Source organism: Pecten maximus, chromosome 8, assembly GCF_902652985.1.
Source record: "Pecten maximus chromosome 8, xPecMax1.1, whole genome shotgun sequence".
In the NCBI taxonomy this organism is placed as follows: domain Eukaryota; kingdom Metazoa; phylum Mollusca; class Bivalvia; order Pectinida; family Pectinidae; genus Pecten; species Pecten maximus.
In genome coordinates this window covers 27,650,071-27,674,508 of record NC_047022.1, presented here as the reverse complement: position 1 = coordinate 27,674,508, position 24,438 = coordinate 27,650,071, and the positions used below count along the sequence as shown (strand labels likewise).

The following is a 24,438-nucleotide window of genomic DNA, read 5'->3' as shown; positions in this document are numbered from 1 at the left end:
GACCTACCAGCAAAACGCCTGGACTGAAGACATTCTTGGTGTAGAATGGTTCTGTAACGTGTTTCTTGAAAATTGTGGTCCCCACAGACCACAACTTCTACTCATGGACGGACACCATTCCCATCAGGTATTGGGATTGATAGAAAAAGCCGTAGAGAACCAGATTCACATCCTCGTTCTACCTGCGCACACAACGCATTACCTGTGTCCTCTAGACAGGAGTGTTTTTGGTCCTTTTAGTGCAAAATACAATTCCATTTGCTCAGATTTCTTACAAAATCCCTGTAATGTTGTTAACAAAGTAACATGGCCAGGTCTATTTTCGCGTGCCTATTCATCATCCTTTACCAACGAAAACATAAGATCGGGATTCCGGTCATGTGGTATCGTTCCATGGAACCCCCTTGCTTTCCCCAAGGATGCTTTCAGTCCGTCCGATGCCTTTGACAGCGAACGAGGTACCACCCATCAAAGTGACAATCACCCATTAGAATGGGCATTGAACTCTAGCTCATCACCTACAATTTCACCACGGCGCACTTCGACAGTGACGTTTGCTGCTGCATCCACTGCTACCGTTTCACACGCGCCTGCATCTTTAGCACCACCTGTTACCTTTTCGCCAACGCCTGCATCTTTAGCACCACCTGTTACCTTTGCGCCAACGCCTGCATCTTTAGCACCACCTGTTACCTTTGCGACAACGCCTGCATCTTTAGCACCACCTGTTACCTTTGCGCCAACGCCTGCATCTTTAGCACCTCCTGTTACCTTTGCGCCAACGCCTGCATCTTTAGCACCACCTGTTACCTTCGCTCCAACGTCTGCATCTTTAGCACCACCTGTTACCTTCGCGCCAACGCCTGCATCTTTAGCACCACCTGTTACTTTCGCTCCAACGCCTGCATCTTTAGCATTGCCTAATACTGTTACACCAACGCCTGTATCCGTAGTTATTGCACCCTCGTCTGGTGTTGCACCAACGCCTGCCTCATTGTCGTTTGGAAATCTGGATGCAGAGTTTGATTTGGTTTGGTTTGGTTTATTTTGTTTAACGTCCTATTAACATCTAAGGTCATTTAAGGACGGCCTCCAGTGCGTGCGACATGCATGCGTGTGGTGAGTGCGTATGTGTGTTTTGGGAGGCTGCGGTATGTTCGTGTTAAGTCTCCTTGTGATAGGCCGGAACTTTTGCCGAAGACACGTGACCCCTTATGGGATGTTGTTAGATGTTCATGTAACGTAGTGATAATGACCATCTAGATTTTAATTAGATTGATTTTGGGGAGACCATAGAAAAAACTAGTTGATGCATAAAATTAACAAGATAATCTTTTTCTTTTTCGTGTAAACATGCGTCATACTTTTGTGTAAGACTATTGATAATTTTACGAGTTTCAGTATCAAAATCGTCGCTGGTTGTTGTGTAAAAATTAACATCATTCAGCATACTATGTATATGTTCACTGTAGAAATCTGTATTCATCACAACTACTGCGCTACAATTTTACCTTTATCTGCTTCTTTAATAATAATGGAAGAGTCATTTTTTAAAGTCTCAATGGCACATTTCTGTTTATAAGATAAATTACTTTTAATATGTTTCGGATTGTTGTTTTCCAAAGGAAATCTCTTTAGAGTATCAATAGTATCTTCTAAATATTTATCTGAACTTTTTTGTGGCTTATATTTTGATTTGTTATAAATCAAATTATCGTTCTCAATGATACAACTTTCTCCTTCTTCATTGCAAAATTTTCCACAAAGTCTAAGATTTCTACGGAATTTAAAAATATCTGTAGTAAGTTCCTCATTATTGCATTTAGATGGAGTTGGACAAAATTTCTTGGTTCTTTACGACATGGAGTTTCCGGGACTTTGTCTTTTTGAGTTTTCTTTGCGGCACGGTGGAGTTTTGTTCGTAAAATATTCTTCTTCGGTGTTGTAGTTATATTCAAAGATCGAGGAGGAGTCCGTACAATGGTTGCGTAAGATGGAGTAGATTGTAATTCTGCTGAAGGCCTAGCTGTTGCAAAAGGCGTGCTACTCTTGGTTGGAGTTATATTTTGACTCTGGAAAGATCTCTTCACGGTATTTTTATATGTTCCGCTTTGAATAAAGAGTTTGTTTCCATATGTTTTTTCATATCTGCTCAACCATGGTTCTTTCTCTCTATACCAAAGCCCTAAGGATTTTTCCTCTTCAGTTTGGCATGCCATCCTCCATTGCTGTTGAAGTACATCAATGATTTCAGAACTTGAGGTTTTGTTGTGTATTATATATTCCATCCATAAATTCATCTGCGGTTTGAAATTTACATTTAGCTCTTTCGGCCTTGTTGCACATAATTCTTATTTTTGACTCAAAATTCCGAATAGCTGTTCCTTTTCTGATTATACGATCTTCTTCCATTTCTCCTTCTAATTCTTTCGGTCGAAATTTTCGTGGAACCACCGGGTTTTCTTTATTCAGCCATTCTTCATATATATCTATTGTCTTTTTCAGTTTGAGGAAATTCCAGTACTGCTGCTTTCTTTCATTTAGCGTTTGCTTCCACTGTTGATATATATGGGTCAAAGATGTAACGTTTACGGTAATTTCCAAGTTACATTGAATCCTTATAAACGAGTGTTTCCAGGAAACGAATTACTTGAAATGTTAAATAGGGGCAAGAAGTACTTTTAACAGTGTGTACATATATGTTAACTGTTGGGTGTAAAGGTCGTTATTTACGTCATCAGCAGAAATGTATTGTATTATTTGTTATAGGATTGTTGCAGCATTAGTTAGCTTATTAATTGCTTAAAAACATGGGGTATTTAATGCTCGAAGCAATCAATTTGAGACTTGACAACACTTCGCAATTATGGCATATCCTAACTATGGTCAATATACCTTTTAGTTTATTTTTAAGCATGTTTTAAAATTAGATAAGACAACAGTTCTTTGAAATTACACTCTTCGAAAGCGGTATATGCTCAATCTCCAATCAGGTGGCTCTGGTTGGGGATAAGCTGACATGCTCTTCTGTGCAGCGCACTGTTCTTGTAAACACTGGCGTCATGTACAGATTCTGGCCATCCTACATATATGTCTGTGAAACCCATCTGGTGGTCAACCACTGCCTGTACAGATATAAAATGTACATTAACAGGGCGTGTTCATGTTTCATTTCTTTTGTATTTGGGTTAAAGATATGTTCTTATATCCCTTTATTGAACCTCGTTGAAAATGAATACCAAAGCAATTTATGATTAGAAAATGAAGATACGTAGACGTAGAACTAAAAGAAAATTCTTTTAATCTTGTATGAATAAAGCATTATTTAAAAAAAAAGTTTTTGTACCTGTAGCACTATAGAATGGTATTTTTTTCTGTTGAGGTAAGAGGCTTTATGAATACTTGGCGCAGCTATGGAAATGTGTCCCGTCAATGGCACCAACAACGCCTGGAACTTTTCCTGGACCATATGTAGTCGAGTTCCTTGAAATTTAATTTAAATGTGAAATATAATGAAAGTTTTTTTACGGGGAGAAGACAAACATACTTCAGATTTCTAAATATCTTGGCTTATTAATACTTTTTACGTCTCGACATGTTTGACGATGCTACTGTATCTATCAGAAACTTCCAATCACATTGTTGGAGCAGTGATGTTCAACACCTACGTAAAAGTTTATGTATAAAGTTTTTGTAACCACCGTTGTACCGATCATTAGCCAAAATCATTTCTTTTTACTCTGAGGCATTTAGGAATGACTTGTTAATTGATTTATTTCTGATCAAACTTAAGTTAATTAAATGATGATATTGTATATTGAAATATGAAACCAAATATTTGAAGAAAGGAAGTGAGTCTTTGGATTTGGCAAGTCTTTAAAAAAACAATATTAGACCGTTTACAACAGAATGTTCTATTATTGTATTTACTGTCATTTTCCTCCTTAACGATTTTGCTGATAGCCAGATGATTCAAGAAATCTTTGGATTTGGCCAGTCTTTAAAAAAAAAAATATTAGACCGTTTACAGCAGAATGTTCTATTATTGTATTTACTGTCATTTTCCTCCTTAACGATTTTGCTGATAGCCAGATCATTCAAGAAAAGTCTGTCGAAACACTTGCCGGTAATTAAACTGGAATTGTTAATAGATACATCGAAGTGTTTAATGTGACAAAATTTACTAATACATGCATTAATTGTGTCAATCGAATGCACCTGCAGGAGTTATCGCTCTTGTGATCTTTCAACCCACATTGTTTTGAATTGACTGAAACGGCATAAGGAGGACGAGGACTATGTACTGTGGCCTATTTTGCGGCATTGTGCCGCGTAAGTAGATTTAAATGACCATTTTAAACTATTATATTCTATCAAGTTCAAAAGTGAAATTAGATGGCATCGTAAAAGGTAATTGTGTGTTAGTTACCAGTTGGCCACACGATGAACTCCTTCATCAAGAATTTCCCTTCGGTTAAATCACTGCACATTTCCATTTTGTGATATTATTGGTATTTTGCATACGCATAAATAAATGATGTAAAACATGTTCCATATCGCAAATTACAGTTTGGTTTGATTTTGTATTGTTTAATGACATATCAACAGCTATGGTCATTTAAGAACGGTTTGGTTTGGTTTATTTTGTTTAACGTTCTATTAACAGCTAAGGTCATTTAAGGACGGCCTCCCGTGCGTGCGACATGCATGTTTGTGGTGAGTGCGTATGTGTGTTTTGGGAGGCTGCGGTATGTTCGTGTTAAGTCTCCCCGTGATAGGCCGGAACTTTTGCCGATTTAGAGTGCTACCTCACTGGAGCATACCGCTGAAGACACCCAGCAGTACACCCCACCCCTCCACTGTGTGCGAGATTCGTGCGTGTAGCGAGTGCGCGAGTCTTTGGCAGCAAATTGCAGAGCAAGCAGAGAATATATTCTTGAACGGCACTCCATGGGTTCTGGGAAACATACTGCAGCCTCCCAAAACACACATATACTACCAACATGCAACTCGCATACAGGAAATGGTGTCTTTAAATGATAGCACGAATACATTAATCTCGACCGGAAATGATTTTACTCGATGGTTTCCAGTATTATTTGTTTATATTGATGTTTAATGCATATTTCGATTGGATATCACTAAGTATTTTAGTGTATTTGTTTTCGTTATGTTTTTCTTATTATCATTATTACAAGCTAACCGATAATAAGTATTTATATATTGATGTATTTAAAATGCAACCGTATCTATCTCCCGTTTGAAAATGAAGAATAAAAAAATCTGTCAGAAGGGTCAGGATTACCTATAGCCTATAACTGAAACCTGCCAGAAATTATCCCGAGATGGTCCTGACCAAATGTTGTTATTTTTCGGGTCTTTCCGTCTTGAAAACAAATTTAAAACTTCTCAAGTTCCATCAGTGCCACTGAGCTGAAACTTACCCGAAATGATCCTGGGATGATCCCGACCAAGTGTTGTTATTTCTCGGGCAAATCCGAAAACCCAAGATGGCTGTAATAGCCGCCATTTTGAAAAACATATTTTTAATTTCTTCTCAAGTTTCACCGGTGTTTTTGAGCTGAAACTTACCTGAAATGACCCCGAGATGATTCTGACCAAGTGTTGTTATTTTTCTGGTCGGTCTGAAATCCAAGATGGCCGCCATCTTGAAGAACACATTTTAAACTTTTCCTCCAGTTACACTGGTGTCATTGGACTGGAAATTGGTGATGATGTTGTGGAAGAGGAGCCAACAAAGGGTTGTTAGATTTTGGCCTCTCAAAACTTTGGCATGGCAGCCACGGTGGCCATTTTGTAACACGATTGCGCAATCATGGTTTTCCTGAACAATACCTATTTCAAACTTCTTTTCAAGTTCCAACAGTGGGATTCAGCACTCACTTACCTGAAATGACCCAGAGTTGATTTCGACCAAGTGTTGTTATTTCTCTGGCCAATCCGATAATCAAGATGGCCGCCATAACCAACATCTTGAAAAACACCATTTTAAACGTCTTTAAACTTACCTGAAATGATTCGGACCAAGCGTTGTTATTTTCCTGGTAGGTCTAAAATCCAAAATGGCCGTTGTCCTGCAGGTAGGGCGTAAGAATTGTACCTGCTCACCCCATTGCATGATCGTAAAAGGCAACTATATTTGGGATCTTATCTTTTCTCTTCTTTCTTAACAACTTCCTCCTAATGTCTCCCTTGACAATGCCTCAGTTTTGGCCTTTAGTTGAGCGTTCGCCGCTGTGAGGAAGGCTTTAGGTTTAGTCCTCAAGCGGAGACATACCAGAGTATTTATAAATGGTAGTGGGATTCAGCACTTACTTACCTGAAATGGTCCTGACCAAGTGTTGTTATTTTTCGGATCGGTCTGAAATCTAAGATGGCCGCCATAGCCTCTATCTTGAAAAACACATTTAACCTCTTCTCAAGTTCCACTGGTCGCATTGAACTGGAAATTGGTGAGGATGTTAAGGAAGGGGAGCCTACAAAGTGTTGTTATTTTTCGGCCTCGTAAAAAATTGGGCCTCTTGTTTTAGGTAGAGGTTCTTTGATAAAATACTAGACAAAGTCTTTATATAAGAAATGACAGTGAGTACAGGGCAAATGAGAAGTGGACGAACAAGTCTTTCTTGTATAAGGAGAGAGGGGGAAGATCTGGTGGAGAGTGAAAAGTAGGGTCTGACAAGAAGTGAAGGAACTAATCTGATCAGAAATGAGAGGACAGGTCTGATAGGCCGATGAGAAGTAAGGACATGTCTGATAGATGATAAGTATTAGGATAGGTCTGATAAACACTGAGGGGACAGGTGTGGTGCAAAGTAAAAAAAAGGTTGGGTCAGGTGGAAAGTGTAAGGACAGGTCTGATGAGAAATGAAAGGACAGACATGGTGAGAAGTATTAGGATATGTCTGACTAGAAGAGTGAGGATAGCTCTCATGAGAAGTGTTAGGACAATTCTTATGAGAAGCGAAAGGACAAATTTGATGAAAATTGTATGGACATGTCTGATGTGAAGTTATAGGACAGGTCTAGTTAAAAGTGTGGACAGGTCTGGTGAAAAGTGTTTGACCATGTATGGATATGTTCATGCTAGGCCTGCCCTGCACGTAGGGCGTAAGAATTGTACCTGCTGCCCCCATTGCATGATCGTGAGAGGCGACTAAATTTGGGATCTTATCTATTCTCTTCTTTCTTAACAACTTTCTTCTTCCTAACGTCTCCCATGACACTGCCTCACTTTTGGCCTTTAGTTGAGCGTTCGTCCCTGTGAGGAAGGCTTTTGGTTCTGTCCCCTAGCCGAGACATACCAGGGTCTTAAAAAATGGTAGTTGCTACTCCTGCTTAGCGCTCAGCATATTTGGAGTGGGACGACTGGTTTGCCCGTTGTCAGTATAATGTGACCGGATGGGGTGTGCTGCTGGGTGTCTTCGGCAGTATGCTTCAGTGAGGTAGCACTCTAAATCGGCAAAAGTTCCGGCCTATCACAAGGAGACTTAACACGAACATACCACAGCCTCCCAAAACACACATACGCACCCACCACACACATGCATGTCGCATGCACGGGAGGCCGTCATTAAATGACCTTAGCTGTTAATAGGACGTTAAACAAAATAAACCAAACCAAACCAATCATGCTAGGCATTAGTCTTTCTATTTTTGTTATCTGGACATGCATACTGATGCCATTGATATATGTTGGCTTGCTAGATACAGCATCAGAATTATTATTATCTGGAATAGATTTCCAGAAATATTTCTTTTGAAAAACCTCATCTTGATGTCGATAAAATGGTGTTTTAATTATCTCAATATGTTATCTAATGTGGAATTCAATACCTTATTGAAGAAGACAATTAACAAAAGTTATTGGAATAAAAGTTGTGAGCTGAATCACTCAGTATTGTATTTGACTCCTGTGACCTTGAATGTACGTCAGGGTTGTTCATTTCAACAAAGTTTGTATCACTTCACCAAAGTATACTACAGGCCCAATTTAAAGATTGTTAAGGCTTTTGCCCCAGTGACCTTTAATGAAGGTAAATGTCATTCGTCAAATCCAATTTGGTAACGTTTGAAAAGTTTGAACGTTAAAATTTGAATTGTAGAATCCTCCTTTTGTGTCCCACGCCTCCCCTTGGGAGTCAGCAATATATAAAATCCCAGATATCCTTTAAAATAATGAGAAAATGGCGAGGAGCTTTATTTGTGGTAAGTAAATTATGAACGTACAGTCTGGCTTGTAGAAATTAATAGTTCTACCCCCGCCCCCACGTTTTAAGGTGACGAGTGTACATGAAGAAATAATCACCGTGTTCCCCGGTGAAGAACCAAGTATGTCGATCAGTCACCGGGGTTAAATCACCTAAGATCGCGGTGACCAAGCGTGTCGCGATGAACCTCCGCGATCGGGACACTGAGGATCAGCAGGACTCATCGATGCTTACCTATGCGATAAAATTTACCTGTGATATGGATCAGTATAGAGTAAGTACATGTATATAGGCGATACCCATCAACGCTAGGATCGATGTTTCCAGGGACGCACGGTGTAATAACGTACATATACGAATGGTTTCAGTTATTTCTAACTCTAAAATGCCGCAAAGCATCAGTTTAACTTTGCTTGAAAAATGTGTGTTGTTTCATTTTTCATGTTTGATTGTCTCTCTACAGTCGTAGTCTACGATATATCAAATAATGTGTAGTATTTGTAGAGATATACAGAGTTATAAAAGTTCTACTATTTGTCGCTGACAGGTAAAAGAGTAAAGATTCATAATATATGTCATGGAATTTATTACTTTTTATAGTCAATTTCAAGAATCACGGTATAAGTGAACATTTCGAACTTTCATCCGTTTCTCAAGTTGTTCAAAACCAAAAGGATAATTTCAACATGAAACTGATAAAAAAATAGTAATAACACAAGTTTGTGTCAAGGTACTGGTGGTATAGTTAAAAAAAACATGCAATTTATCGTATCTTAGGGCATCCATATATTGATGTTATCTGCCTTAAATGTAAATGTACCAGTCTATGATATAGCGTTTCATGTCTTCATATTAATCATGCCGTTGAGCATGTTTTACTCTGGTCAATTTTATGGTTTCTGTTTTTATCATAATTGTGATTTCAATGATTTGTTTCACAATACCTTTAGTCATAGCGACTCATGAATGTATCACGTTTTCATTGTGTGTTACATCAACATGACAGCCGTCATTGGTGGATACTCTCGGCAGCTCGCGATCGTCACACTCCAATGATCCTATATTGGCTGTCTGTCAATCAAAAGCTATAGAAAGGGGTACCTGGCGGTACGTGAATTTCATTGGTTTGGTAGAATGATTGACAAGTCATCCTAAACAAGTCGGATACCGCTGAAGCTCGTCACACTCCAGTGATCATTCTTTCTGTCAATAAAACACTGTAGAAAGATGTAGCGTGGATTTAAATGATTGGTTTGAATGATTGAAAAGTAACTTTCCATGGACAGGTGAAAAATCTTGTTGTACCGATGTACCAATCTTGTAATATTTTATTTTACATGTAAAAGTTTTTGCTAAATAATTCGATAAATAATACCTTTGCTGGATAAAGTAAGTTTGATGATCAGGAAGTTAATTCTTGATAATTTTATGATCATGAAGAAGCGTATTCAAAGGCGTGGGAATAATGCAGTGATAATAGGAAGCAATCAAACGTATAGAATACGGTATTGTGTTTTTATTAGTAATTTCTTTGCCGAGTACGTATCCAATTTTCGCCCCTAGTACAGGAACCCCCGCCCGTTAAATCAACTCGTATATATTTTATATCCGACATGATTATACACATTTTCCCGCTTTTGGAAACATCTATTTGAACTATAGATCGACATGAAATATGTTTTACACAGATGCATCGATTCCGTATCCGATGAGGACCCAGCTGGAGATAGGTAAAGCAATCCACACTGAACATAAGTTCTTTATGACTTTCCTTTATATATGAGGTTCCATATTTAATCTACACATAACCTTCAGAACTAATGGACCCAAAAGTTGACATGGAATGGAAAACGAAATATATTAGGGAACAACCAACCAATTGAAAAAAATACATTTTTGAAACAACCCCTGTGTATAGAACGTTGAGCCAAGGATAAAATGTCTGGCAGCCATTGATTGGCCAGTATGTTATGAAGTGAGAAAATGGATATGTAGCCTGATAGGTAACTATCAATAAGAAATGTTGATATAAATTTCGAAAAGTCCGATTGGTTTTTTTTCCCCAAAAGTTTACGTAATAATAGTAAACAGGTAAACATTTACGATTTTTGAGAATTTTTACTGCGAAATTGACCTATTTTCAAAATGGCTACCCTGGAGAAAATTTGAGCTGAAGGACCCAACTTTTTTTTTGATTAGGTGTTATATCAGACCCTAAACTTTTGTTATAAACCATAATCGTCATATTCAATTCAAGAATTTGAATGAAATAATCCAAAACGTTAACACTAAAGTCTATGGGAAAACAATTGGTTGGTTGGTCTCTTTATAGTACGATGTCATCGACATGGGACCACTCTGTCGAAAAACACAACCGAATTTGGTTCGGTTGTCATCGTGTGACCTGTATTCATCGTACTTGCTTTAACTAGAAAGGTCAGGTTTCAAAATGGCCTAAGAAGGAAATACAATAGCTTGTATGTAATATAGATAGCCTCCGTAGTCCTGCGTTTATAAATAGGCATTTAAGTTCAAACATGTACATACGCAATAATATAACATAAAACATTAACGCCAAACATTGTAAGATGTTCACGATCCAGGATTAATGTATTAATAAAGTTGTCTAATGCTTTACTACGGAATGAAATCTTTCGATTTACTAGAATTTGTTTTGGTTTGGTTTATTTTGTTTAACGTCCTATTAACAGCTAAGGTCGATTTACTAGAAACTGACATGTTTAAAACAGTTAAAATACATTGTTTCCTGGTTATGTCCATCTTCAGTTTTACCCGGAACAACAGCAATAACAGTTTTATGAGAGGACGAACAACGTCAAACAATTTCTAGAAACTGTTAATAGCATATGTGATATCTCCAAAAGATCATTGATGATATTCTTGGATCCGGAAGATAGCCGAGAAGTCAACATTTCTGTTTCATAAGTTTGAATTTCAACGTTAGAGTTAAGATCTTTCGCTATGAGATCTGCCCTGCAGGTATGGCGTAAGAATTGTACCTGTTGCCCCTATTGCATTATCGTAAGAGGGGACTTAATCTGGGATCTTATCTTTTCTCTTCTTTATTACCAACTTTCTTCTTCCCAATGTCTCCTTTGACAATGCCTAAGATTTAGCCTTTAGCTGCGCGTTCGCCCCTGTGAGGCAGGCTTTGGGTTCTGGCCGAGACATACCAGATTCATTAAAAATGGTAGTTGCTACTCCTGTTTAGCGCTTAGCATATAAGGAGTGGGATGACTGGTTCGCCCGTTGCCAGTATAATGTGACAGGGTTGGATGCCCTGCTGGGTGTCTTCGGCAATATGCTTCAGTGAGGTAGCACTATAAATCGGCACAAATTCCCGGCCTATGACAAGGATGTTACCCTCTTGAGAACAAAAGCACATGTAGGTTGTCTTTTCTCTAGTTTGAGCAAAGAAAATCTCAACCCAGTATAACTGCTGATACCCCTGTCCAGGGTAAGAGAAAAAGAGTTATCCCCTCTATCTACCACGGGGTCCCGATATGCAGGAGACGCCAGCCCTTTGATCTTGTTTTTGTACCTTTTCAATGGTCTCCATAAAAATCTATATATTCTATTATTATTTACGCCCGTATTATCGATTTTGATTCGGTTTCGTTGTTATTTCGGTATTCTGTTGATTTTGCTGTTTTGGAAACACACAGTGATGTTGTCATAATACTTACTGGAACCAGATAATCCCAACAGACTGCGCGTCCTATGTGGCCTTAAATTTGCACTGCGGTATCTATCATCTATATTGAATAGCAGCGTCTTCCAAAATAGGAAACCAAATTCCACCTAAGGGAAATTGGTTTCAATTAGCACCCCTCCCTCTCTCTCGTTCAGAAATGGATTTAAATCGGACGGATGGGAAAACAATATACCGGCAAGTTATTCTGTGCTGATTATTGAACTTGGATTTATGTTTTGAATAAGCTTTGGTTTATGCGATATCTTCAAGTATCTGCCCACTTGCCAGTCCGGAGTGTTCATGTCTTCTACTATAGAAAGAACGTTGATGAATGTTCCAAGATTAGACTTCAATTACAGAAGATTTACAAGCATTACATGGGACTACGGTAAGCTATATGTAAGTATGATGAACTCGCTAAAGCTTTGTAGAGGCAGCCATTAATGGTTCATAAAACGTGATGTGTATACCATCTGTGCATTCTATTAACACTATGCTTATCTCAGAGAAAAACAATAAATTTCCATGTAAGTGTAGTTCACAAGTCATTCATTGATTGATGTTATATAAGTAATCTTACGGGTCCAAGTAATGAATTTGAGTACATAATTCTGGATCACATATGACCATATTGAAACAAACTTTTACTGTGTTGTTGATATCGGTCCGAGTCCTGCTGACTTATCATGCCGGAACCGACTGGAATACGCTGTATCTATGTAAGTGTTCTTTACACATTGTAGACGTTTTGATAATGAAAAATATTGGCGGGAAAGATTTCTTAGAGCCAGTTGCCGAGAAGAGATTGTCCATGCGAGCATAGCATCGGTCATACATATAACTCTGTATTTTATTAGCTCTTGTCAATAGTTTTAATCAAATATTCCCGAGCTCGCATTGATTGCCTATCCTCGCTATGTTGCCGAATATATTGTGGACCTTTCTGCTGCATTCAGAGACGGCCTCCCAAGTGTTTGAGATGCATGCGTGTGGTGAATGTATTTTTGTTTCCATATGTCCCTCTGCCCTGCAGGTAGGGCGTAAGAATTGTACCTGCTGCCCCCATTGCATGATCGTAAGAGGCGACTAAATTTGGGATCTTATCTTTTCTCTTCTTTCTGAACAACTTTATTCTTCCTAATGTCTCCCTTGACAATGCCTCACTTTTGGCCTTTAGTTGAGCGTTCGCTGCTGTGAGGAAGGCTTTGGGTTGTGTCCCCTGGCCGAGACATACCAGAGTCTTTAAAAATGGTAGTTGCTGCTCCTGCTTAGCGCTCAGCATACAAGCAGTGGGACGACTGGTTCGCCCGTTGTCAGTATAATGTGACCGGGTGGGATGTGCTGCTGGGTGTCTTCGGCAGTATGCTTCAGTGAGGTAGCACTATAAATCGACAAAAGTTCCGGCCTATCACAAGGAGACTTAACACGAACATACCGCAGCCTCCCAAAACACACATACGCACTCACCACACGCATTCATGTCGCACACACGGGAGGCCGTCCTTAAATGACCTTAGCTGTTAATAGGACGTTAAACAAAATAAACCAAACCAAACCATATGTCCCTGCTTGACTCTTTGTAGAACTGATGTCCACTTCATGGTGTTACATCACTGTAGCATACTGTCGAATACCTACCATACCTCAAGTACTGTTCAAGTAAAAGGTAATATGCTTGCACTGTAAGTTGCAATATGGAAATTCCTATTGTGTGTTTTTTGAGAGTCTGGTTAATGTTGATATGTGTATCCTTACTCCTCTAAAGGCCAAAAAAGAGACTCAAGGAGACAATAAGAAGATAAAGATGATAGAAAATCCGAAATTAAGTCGCCTCGCGCGGTCATGCAAAGGGGTGGGGGGATGCAGCAGCAGGAACAGTTATTACGTACTTCCCACATAGAAGGAGGAAACAAAACAAATAACCGCCGCAGCCTATTAAAACCAACGCTCACCACATCCTCCGCAATTCGCACACAGTGGAAAAACAACGCCAAACGAAACATGGATTGTACATCGACAATATGATAAAACCCGAAAAAATATTATTTTGCTAGTGTGAAAGAACAGCAATCGATTCTGAATTACTTTTGAGAGCAGCGGCCAAAAACTGCCAAGATTAACCTTTCTAGTTGACAACTTGATGCGTTTATGACAAAGGAGAGTAAGATCTGTAGGAGATCACTTTGTTCCGCTGTCATTATCAGGAAATGGGATCAGACATTTTGATTCATTAGATGTAATGCTAATGGTCGTGATGATGTACGCGTCCATTTTATGGAAAAAAAGCTACCATCCTGTAAAGGATTGTACAAGACACGAGTAATATTAGGAACAAGCATGATTTTAGGTATTTATATATATAGTGATAAAAACAAACATGTAATCTACATCAAACCGACAGTTTAATTCTGATTGGATGAACACGGAGAGGCCGTCCTAGACAAGCCATAGCCTTTGATAGTACGTTAAACAATGCAAAACCAAACCAAACCCATGGCTCTCTATGGGCAGGTCAATGCAAGAGAATTTCCACACTAACAGAGAACTGCAATTCTAATTCAAAATCGACAAATACGAGCACACATAGACTACCTGTAGGATCCAAGAGCTATCAATTCCCTTCTGTAAAAAAAACCCATTTTGGAATCAACTTTTGATAGGTCTACACCCAATACCTCGACCCTGGGCAGAGAAGTAGGGTCCTATTGGGAATAGTGAATTTAAAATTCATTTGTTGATGAAGTATTTGCAATAAACAAAGAAATGTGATAGAATTTCGAAAGTCCGATTGGTTTTTTTCCCAAAAGTTCACGTAATAATAGTAAACAGGTAAACATTTACGATTTTTGAGAATTTTTACTGCGAAATTCACCTATTTTCAAAATGGCTACCCCGGAGAAAATTTGAGCTGAAGGACCCAACTTTTTTTTTGATTAGGTGTTATATCAGACCCTAAACTTTTGTTATAAACCATAATCGTCATATTCAATTCAAGAATTTGAATGAAATAATCCAAAACGTTAACACTAAAGTCTATGGGAAAACAATTGGTTGGTTGGTCTCTTTAGCGAGCTACCGCATATGACATTTTGTGCCATGTAGCGTCCCTGGAAACCAGATGATGGGACCGACTAGCACATTTTCGGACGGGATTCTCATATTGGAGGCATTGTAGAAGAATTTAGAGAGAAATTGAGATTCAGGGGGGATTGATGATGAAAATATGACACATGTAGTGTTACAAGGAGGACCATAGACCGGACAGATACGGACATACATTCTATATTTCAATGGTAGCGGTATATATCGTGGCTCGGGGTACGGTGGGATGCTGGTTGTACTGCTGGCACTACCCCGGTTCAATGTGTGGGTGTGTGTCTGGTTGTTCTGTTGTCACTACCCCGATTCGGTATTCGGTGATGTGTTTGGTTGTTCTGTTGTCACTACCCCAGTTCAGTGTTTGGTGATATATCTGGTTATTTTTTGTTGTCACTTGCCCGGTTCCGTGTTCTGTGTCTGTGTTTCGACTCTTTTATCTAAATAATGGCTCTACTCCTAAAACATTTTCTCGTTCGGCCTTTTTTCTTCATTTTTTTACAAAAAGACCAGAAATTAGGGGGTGAAGGAGATAACATTGAGTTATATGCCCCTGATCTTTATTCTATATCTTATTTGTTTATATTTCTGAGTAGCACGATTTCTATACTAGTGGCTACTTAACCAAAAGCCATCACTTTAAATTCAAAGCTTATCAAGATATTAAAATTTACATTTCAAAATTAACTCAATTTTAATGTGGTTTTCTCTTAAGAATTTCATATCCGGTACCAATAGAAGAATCAACCTACCAGCCTAAGACTTGCAGTCAGGCACTGCATATTTTGATAGCATATCCTATGGTTCTATCCTGTTCCAGAAAAGTTATATTTGAAAAATGTGAAAGATGCTATAGGGAACAACCAACCAATTGAAAAAAATATATATATTTTTGAAACAGCCCCTGTGTATAGAACGTTGAGCCAAGGATAAAATGTCTGGCAGCCACTGATTGGCCAGTATGTTATGAAGTGAGAAAATAGATATGTAGGTAACCATCAATAAGAAATGTTGATATAAATTTCGTAAGTCCGATTCCCAAAAGTTCACGTAATAATAGTAAACAGGTAAACATTTACGATTTTTGAGAATTTTTACTGCGAAATTCACCTATTTTCAAAATGGCTATCCTGGAGAAAATTTCAGCTGAGGGACCCAACTTTTTTTTTGATTAGGTGTTATATCAGACCCGAAACTTTTGTTATAAACCATAATCGTCATATTCAATTCAAGAATTTGAATGAAATAATCCAAAACGTTAACACTAAAGTCTAAGGGAAAACAATTGGTTGGTTGGTCTCTTTATAGTACGATGTCATCGACATGGGACCACTGTGTCGAAAAACACAACCGAATTTGTTCGGTTGTCATCGTGTGACCTTTATTCATCGTACTTGCTTTAACTAGAAAGGTCAGGTTTCAAAATGGCCTAAGAAGGAAATACAATAGCTTGTATGTAATATAGATAGCCTCCGTAGTCCTGCGTTTATAAATAGGCATTTAAGTTCAAACATGTACATACGCAATAATATAACATAAAACATTAACACCAAACATTGTAAGATGTTCACGATCCAGGATTAATGTATTAATAAAGTTGTCTAATGCTTTACTACGGAATGAAATCTTTCGATTTACTAGAATTTGGTTTGGTTTGGTTTATTTTGTTTAACGTCCTATTAACAGCTAAGGTCGATTTACTAGAAACTGACATGTTTAAAACAGTTTAAATACATTGTTTCCTGGGTATGTCCATCTTCAGTTTTACCCGGATCAACAGCAATAACAGTTTTATGAGAGGACGAACAATGTCAAACAATTTCTAGAAACTGTTAATAGCATATGTGATATCTCCAAAAGATCATTGATGATATTCTTGGATCCGAAAGATAGCCGAGAAGTCAACATTTCTGTTTCATGAGTTTGAATTTCAACGTTAGAGTTAAGATCTTTCGCTATGAGATCTGCCCTGCAGGTATGGCGTAAGAATTGTACCTGTTGCCCCTATTGCATTATCGTAAGAGGGGACTTAATCTGGGATCTTATCTTTTCTCTTCTTTATTACCAACTTTCTTCTTCCCAATGTCTCCTTTGACAATGCCTAACATTTAGCCTTTAGTTGAGCGTTCGCCCCTGTGAGGCAGGCGTTGGGTTCTGGCCGAGACATACCAGATTCATTAAAAATGGTAGTTGCTACTCCTGTTTAGCGCTTAGCATATAAGGAGTGGGATGACTGGTTCGCCCGTTGCCAGTATAATGTGACAGGGTTGGATGCCCTGCTGGGTGTCTTCGGCAATATGCTTCAGTGAGGTAGCACTATAAATCGGCACAAATTTCCGGCCTATGACAAGGACGTTACCCTCTTGAGAACAAAAGCACATGTAGGTTGTCTTTTCTCTAGTTTGAGCAAAGAAAATCTCAACCCGGTACAACTGCTGATACCCCTGTCCAGGGTAAGAGAAAAAGAGTTATCCCCTCTATCTACCACGGGGTCCCGATATGCAGGAGACGCCAGCCCTTTGATCTTGTTTTTGTACCTTTTCAATGGTCTCCATAAAAATCTATATATTCTATTATTACTTACGCCCGTATTATCGATTTTGATTCGGTTTCGTTGTTATTTCGGTATTCTGTTGATTTTGCTGTTTTGGAAACAAACATTGCTGCTGTCATAATACTTACTGGAACCAGATAATCCCAACAGACTGCGCGTCCTATGTGGCCTTAAATTTGCACTGCGATATCTATCATCTATATTGAATAGCAGCGTCTTCCAAAATAGGAAACCAAATTCCACCTAAGGGAAATTGGTTTCAATTAGCATCCCCCTCTCTCTCTCGTTCAGAAATGGATTTAAATCGGACGGATGGGAAAACAATATACCGGCAAGTTATTCTGTGCTGATTATTGAACTTGGATTTATGTTTTGAATAAGCTTTGGTTTATGCGATATCTTCAAGTATCTGCCCACTTGCCAGTCCGGAGTGTTCATGTCTTCTACTATAGAAAGAACGTTGATGAATGTTCCAAGATTAGACTTCAATTACAGAAGATTTAAAGCATAACATGGGACTACGGTAAGCTATATGTAAGTATGATGAACTCGCTAAAGCTTTGTAGAGGCAGCCATTAATGGTTCATAAAACGTGATGTGTATACCATCTGTGCATTTTATTAACACTATGCTTATCTCAGAGAAAAACAATAAATTTCCATGTAAGTGTAGTTCACAAGTCATTCATTGATTGATGTTATATACGTAATCTTACGGGTGCAAGTAATGAATTTGAGTACATAATTCTGGATCAAATATGACCATATTGAAACAAACTTTTACTGTGTTGTTGATATCGGTCCGAGTCCTGCTGACTTATCATGCCGGAACCGACTGGAATACGCTGTATCTATGTAAGTGTTCTTTACACATAGTAGACGTTTTGATAATGAAAAATATTGGCGGAAAAGATTTCTTAGAGACAGTTGCCGAGAAGAGGTTGTCCATGCGAGCATAGCATCGGTCATACATATAACTCTGTATTTTATTAGCTCTTGTCAATAGTTTTAATCAAATATTCCCAAGCTCGCATTGATTGCCTGTCCTCGCTATGTTGCCGAATATATTGTGGACCTTTCTGCTGCATTCACAGACGGCCTCCCCAGTGTTTGAGATGCATGCGTGTGGTGAATGTATTTTTGTTTCCATATGTCCCTCTGCCCTGCAGGTAGGGCGTAAGAATTGTACCTGCTGCCTCCATTGCATGATCGTAAGAGGCGACTAAATTTGGGATCTTATCTTTTCTCTTCTTTCTAAACAACTTTATTCTTCCTAATGTCTCCCTTGACAATGCCTCACTTTTGGCCTTTAGTTGAGCGTTCGCCGCTGTGTGGAAGGCTTTGGGTTGTGTCCCCTGGTCGAGACATACCAGAGTCTCTAAAAATGGTAGTTGCTGCTCCTGTTTAGCGCTCAGCATACAAGCAGTGGGATGACTGGTTCGCCCGTTGTCAGGATAATGTGACCGGTGGGGTGTGCTGCTGGGTGTCTTCGGCAGTATGCTTCAGTGAGGTAGCACTATAAATCGGCAAAACTTCCGGCCTATCACAAGGAGACTTAACACGAACATACCGCAGCCTCCCAAAACACACATACGCACTCACCACACGCATTCATGTCGCACACACGGGAGGCCATCCTTAAATGACCTTAGCTGTTAATAGGACGTTAAACAAAATAAACCAAACCAAACCATATGGCCCTGCTTGACTCTTTGTAGAACGGATGCCCACTTCATGGTGTTACTTCACTGTAGCATACTGTCGAATACCTACCATACCTCAAGTACTGTTCAAGTAAAAGGTAATATGCTCGCGCTGTAAGTTGCAATATGGAACATTCCTATTGTGTGTTTTTTGAGAGTCTGGTTAATGTTTATATGTGTATCCTTACTCCTCTAAAGGCCAAAAAAGAGACTCAAGGAGACAATAAGAAGATAAAGTTGATAGAAAATCCGAAATTAAGTCGCCTCGCGCGGTCATGCAAAGGGGTGGGGGGATGCAGCAACAGGAATAGTTATTACATACTTCCTACATAGAAGGAGGAAACAAAACAAATAACCGCCGCAGCCTATTAAAACCAACGCTCACCACATCCTCCGCAATTCGCACACAGTGGAAAAACAACGCCAAACGAAACATGGATTGTACAACAATATGATAAAACCCGAAAAAATATTATTTTGCTAGTGTGAAAGAACAGCAATCGATTCTGAATTACTTTTGAGAGCAGCGGCCAAAAACTGCCAAGATTAACCTTTCTAGTTGACAACTTGATGCGTTTATGACAAAGGAGAGTAAGATCTGTAGGAGATCACTTTGTTCCGCTGTCATTATCAGGAAATGGGATCAGACATTTTGATTCATTAGTTGTAATGCTAATGGTCCTGATGATGTACGCGTTCATTTCATGGAAAAAAAGCTACCATCCTGTAAGGATTGTACAAGACACGAGTAATATTAGGAACAAGCATGATTTTAGGTAGTTATATATATAGTGATAAAAACAAACATGTAATCTACATCAAACCGACAGTTTAATTCTGATTGGATGAACACGGAGAGGCCGTCCTAGACAAGCCATAGCCTTTGATAGTACGTTAAATAATGCAAAACCAAACCAAACCCATGGCTCTCTATGGGCAGGTCAATGCAAGAGAATACCCACACTAACAGAAAACTGTAATTCTAATTCAAAATCGACAAATACGAGCACACATAGACTACCTGTAGGATCAAAGAGCTACCAATTCCCTTCTGTAAAGAAAAAAACATTTTGGAATCAACTTTTGATAGGTCTACACCCAATACCCCGACCCTGGGCAGAGAAGTAGGGTCCTATTGGGAATAGTAAATTTAAAATTCATTTGTTGATGAAGTGATTTTGTCAATAAACAAATACTGAAAATAAAGATAGGATTTTAAAATAAAGAGGTTTTTTTAACATTATTCACTTTGAATGATTTCGCGTATAAGGATTCAAATGTTATATTTCCACTATAAAATCATAAATGTTTTACAAGTAATAATTAACCAGTTGAGTGATACAGTCATCTGGAATCACGCTGGTGTAAAACAATTTTTTTATCCTGAAGGTAAACATCTATTTCGGGACTGCAAGTAAAAATTAGATGCGTTGTTCTGCCGGTGTTTCACCGGAGAAAATCATAGATCAAGATGCTTTTTTATTTTTCGTCTCGCTAATCGGATATAGGAATCCCACTCGGTTTCAACTCGAATATCTCGATTTACTTGCTTTTCATGGCAGAAAATTTAAGGCAAATTCCACCCACACTTCGTGTACCCCTTTTTTGCATATACTGTTCGATCACGGCATAACGACCAATTCAGCAGCATGTCATCCATCATCGTCAATGCCGATTTAGGCGATCGATATTTCTTTCATATACCTTTAATGAGATATATTTTGTTCATTACTTGTTCTAGTATGACATGTGACCGTTGGTTTCTGATACGTTAATAGCTTATTATACGGTACAAAAACGACACATTTCTTGTTGTATAAGCTAAGTATCACTCCGTCACTGATAAAACGTCATTCACATTTTCAGGTCTTTGGAACAAAGGGAAATTTGTACCGAGGAAAACATCACCGATTTCGGATGGGTTCTGATATGGCGTGGTAAACTTGTCAAAGTCAAACACGAAGGTTCAGCCACGAACACTAAGATTAATGAACAACCAAAGGCACGTTGATTTTGAGGTATTTGAACATCAGCCACACTATATTTCAGCTAACGGTATCGTACATTTTTCTTGTAGTGATGAAATGCATTTTTTTTTCAAATTTAATATATTTTATCTTAAGAAATATATCTGGCTAATAGATTTAAGGTCAATTGAGATTAAGGGAGTACGGACGAGTTGATTCTATGAACAAGAGATCCCAGACCTTAGCTGTTAATAGGACGTTAAACAAAATAAACCAAACCAAACCAAACCATTTGAAATATTCTGAGAAATAACGAAAACAAACTTCAACTCTCAAATATTCAAAATGGCTGCATGTCTGCCAACTATCTTCTTCCCGTTCAATCTCAAAAACAGACTCCACAACTAGGGACCATTGGGAACCATCAGGTGAAATTTGTAAAACTTTCTGAGAAATGGGGGTAAAAAGATGTGTGAAAGGACGGACGAATAGCGATTTAAATAGCCCTAACCCACCATCTGATGATAATGGTGGTCTAACCTTTTGATCAGTATCATCCCCTAGTCGCTAGTTGAGCGTTCGCCCCCTTTTAAGAAAGCGTTCTGTTCTGTACCCTTGCCGAGACATACCATAGTCTATAATATAAATATCCAAGAGAGATATTGACGCTCATCGTTGAATGATTTTAATTGTTCTATGCATTATTTTTTTCTCGGTACTAATGATCTGATAACAGGGAAGCCAACACGTGAAGTTTAAGTAAAATTTTATAGAAGAATTATCTTTGAATTGAAGAAATAGCAATGCTTTGACTTAAACTGTTAGCTTTCCTTTTTTTATCAGACTTATATTTGTTTGGGTCCAGTCATCTTGATGAAGTCTGCATTAACATCAACAGGTCTGTTAAGATTGATGTAATAAAAATGGTTGACACAACTGGTTTGGTCGGCTTGTCCGCATATATAAAGCTTTAGGGTAAACTAAAGAAAACGCCATCCTGAATGATTCCCCGAGGAGTTCCGGATGGAATAATATCGGGACTTCACGCCGCTTACTCGTTTAACTCAAAGGCTTTAGCTTCAGTCTAAGTTAGGTGTATTACATTTCCCCGTCCGGACTAGGAATTTTAATATCATATATTGAAAGTGACATTTGAGGTTATAGCTGTTGTACTATGTCCAAATTTGTTGCTTGACAGGATCAGTATGTATCGTCAACCTAGACCAGCGTTCAATTCTTCTCGATAACGAATCTAAACTCGCTTCCAGTAGGCCTACTGTAAATGATATACGTGTTCATTAACGTTTAAGAGAGAGGTGATGTGTAAATATGTAAAAAAAAAAAATTTTATGTTATTGTTTATGTAATGAAATTACTGTTTCGTTAGGTGATACATATTTAAGTTTTGATATCTTGATCAGCTGATGTTTAATTTGTCTATGTCGAGTAGCAACGTTTCGATAATCATATCGCATAACGTCACATTAGCTAACGATGACACGAGCTTTCAAGGAACTACTGTACATGTACTTCAGTACACACTAGCAGTATATTGAACAATTTGTTTTAAAAAATAGAGGTTTTTTCTCAAATTTTTAATGAAATATTTATATTAAATGCTTTAAATTTTGAAATGAAAGTCTCTCACCTGCCCTTTATGGAAATGGTTCTTAGGAGAGGATCAAATTATTTCATCTTTTGCATCAATAAATACATGAAGTAAATTTTCAAATATATTTGCCTCAAATACCATACACCATATTCTAAACCTTTCACTTTCACGCACCGAAGAAAACGATATACAGGAAAGCTGTTATTACAAATGTATGCTAAAATATTGTCAATGATTATGTCGCATTAAGTTAAATTCAGTTTTAAATTAAATTAAGTTCAACTTATTACAAAAGGTTTAAGATGGAAAATTATTTGACAAAATCAAACAGTAACCAGGTTTTAGCTATCACAATTTTACAAAATAGTCTACTTCAAATTCAGTTTCATAATTAGTAAATTTTCAAATATCTATGAGTCGCTTTATTATAAATTCCATATCAACATATTTCAACCTTTTGCTTACATGTACGTGTAAAATTATGTCAATTAATTAATTTGTCACATTAAGTTAAATTAACTAATTTGGGGTGTGGAACCATGTTTTTTTATCTTTTGAATTAAATCATTTTCAACTTATTACAAAAGGTATTATAGAAAACTTCTTGACAAAATTAAAGAATTACCAATATTTTATTATCACTATTTTACAAAATAGTTTTTCTTCAAAATGTTATCTGCACACAGGTAAGCAGTTAGTAAATTTTGAAATATCTTTTATTTAGATACTATACCAACATATTTCAACTTTTCGCTTACATACATATATACAGGTTGCGTGTGTATGTATACCAAGGAAATAAATGTGCAAGAAACCAATTCTGACAAATTCATTCTAAACGTTTTTGAACTGTTATGTATTTATTGTGTCACTAAGTTAAATTCAATTATTCTGGGGTTGGGAACTATGTAGTTGAATTTCATTTTTTTTATCTTTTGAATTTAAAACTTATTTCAACTTGCATTTTGTATGGCTAAAGGTATTATAGAAAATTATTTGACAAAATTAAACAATGACAAGGATTTAATGGTAACAATTCTACAAAATAGTCTTCTGCGAAATGTCATCTGCACACAGGTACAATACAGTAACACAGGGACTAGCGTAAATAGTTTATATGTTTTTTAGGCCAACACCGCCATAGGCAAGTATTAACATCTATTTACATTTAATGTATGTAAGAGTATGAGATGCCATTTAATTTTCAGAAACCAGCCAAACTGATGTACACTGAAACCTAACAAGAGGTTGAAAAAAAATATTTAAAAAGAATAACAGGATTTATTATACTTTGTTAATCTTTATTTACATAAATTATTGCTTAAATTCACTTAAAACATTTTAAAACTTGTTCTACCACAATACCCTGTGTTATTCAACTCTCAGACCATCAGTTAATCATTACAGTTGTTGATTAACAATCTGTTTATACCACACGTGGTATAAACTCTGTACGCATTTTGATTGGCTAACACGGTAAACTTTGACCCAAGCTGCAATTGTTATTGACGCATCAATAATCTAATGACGTCACATCACCGGGTCCCGGACGTCACCGGTACAC

General features: G+C 37.8%; 1 protein-coding gene across 1 annotated transcript in view; it reads right to left on the bottom strand.

Annotated features, from left to right (window-relative positions):
• Positions 1-480: 480 nt before the first annotated feature.
• The window catches only part of LOC117332243 (golgin subfamily A member 6-like protein 2), a 33,552-nt gene continuing 9,594 nt past the window's right edge, over positions 481-24,438 (bottom strand). Inside the window, exon 2 of the mRNA XM_033891128.1 lies at positions 481-1,009. Coding sequence (XP_033747019.1) covers positions 481-1,009 — 529 coding nt within the window. The remainder of the gene's footprint in view (positions 1,010-24,438) is intronic.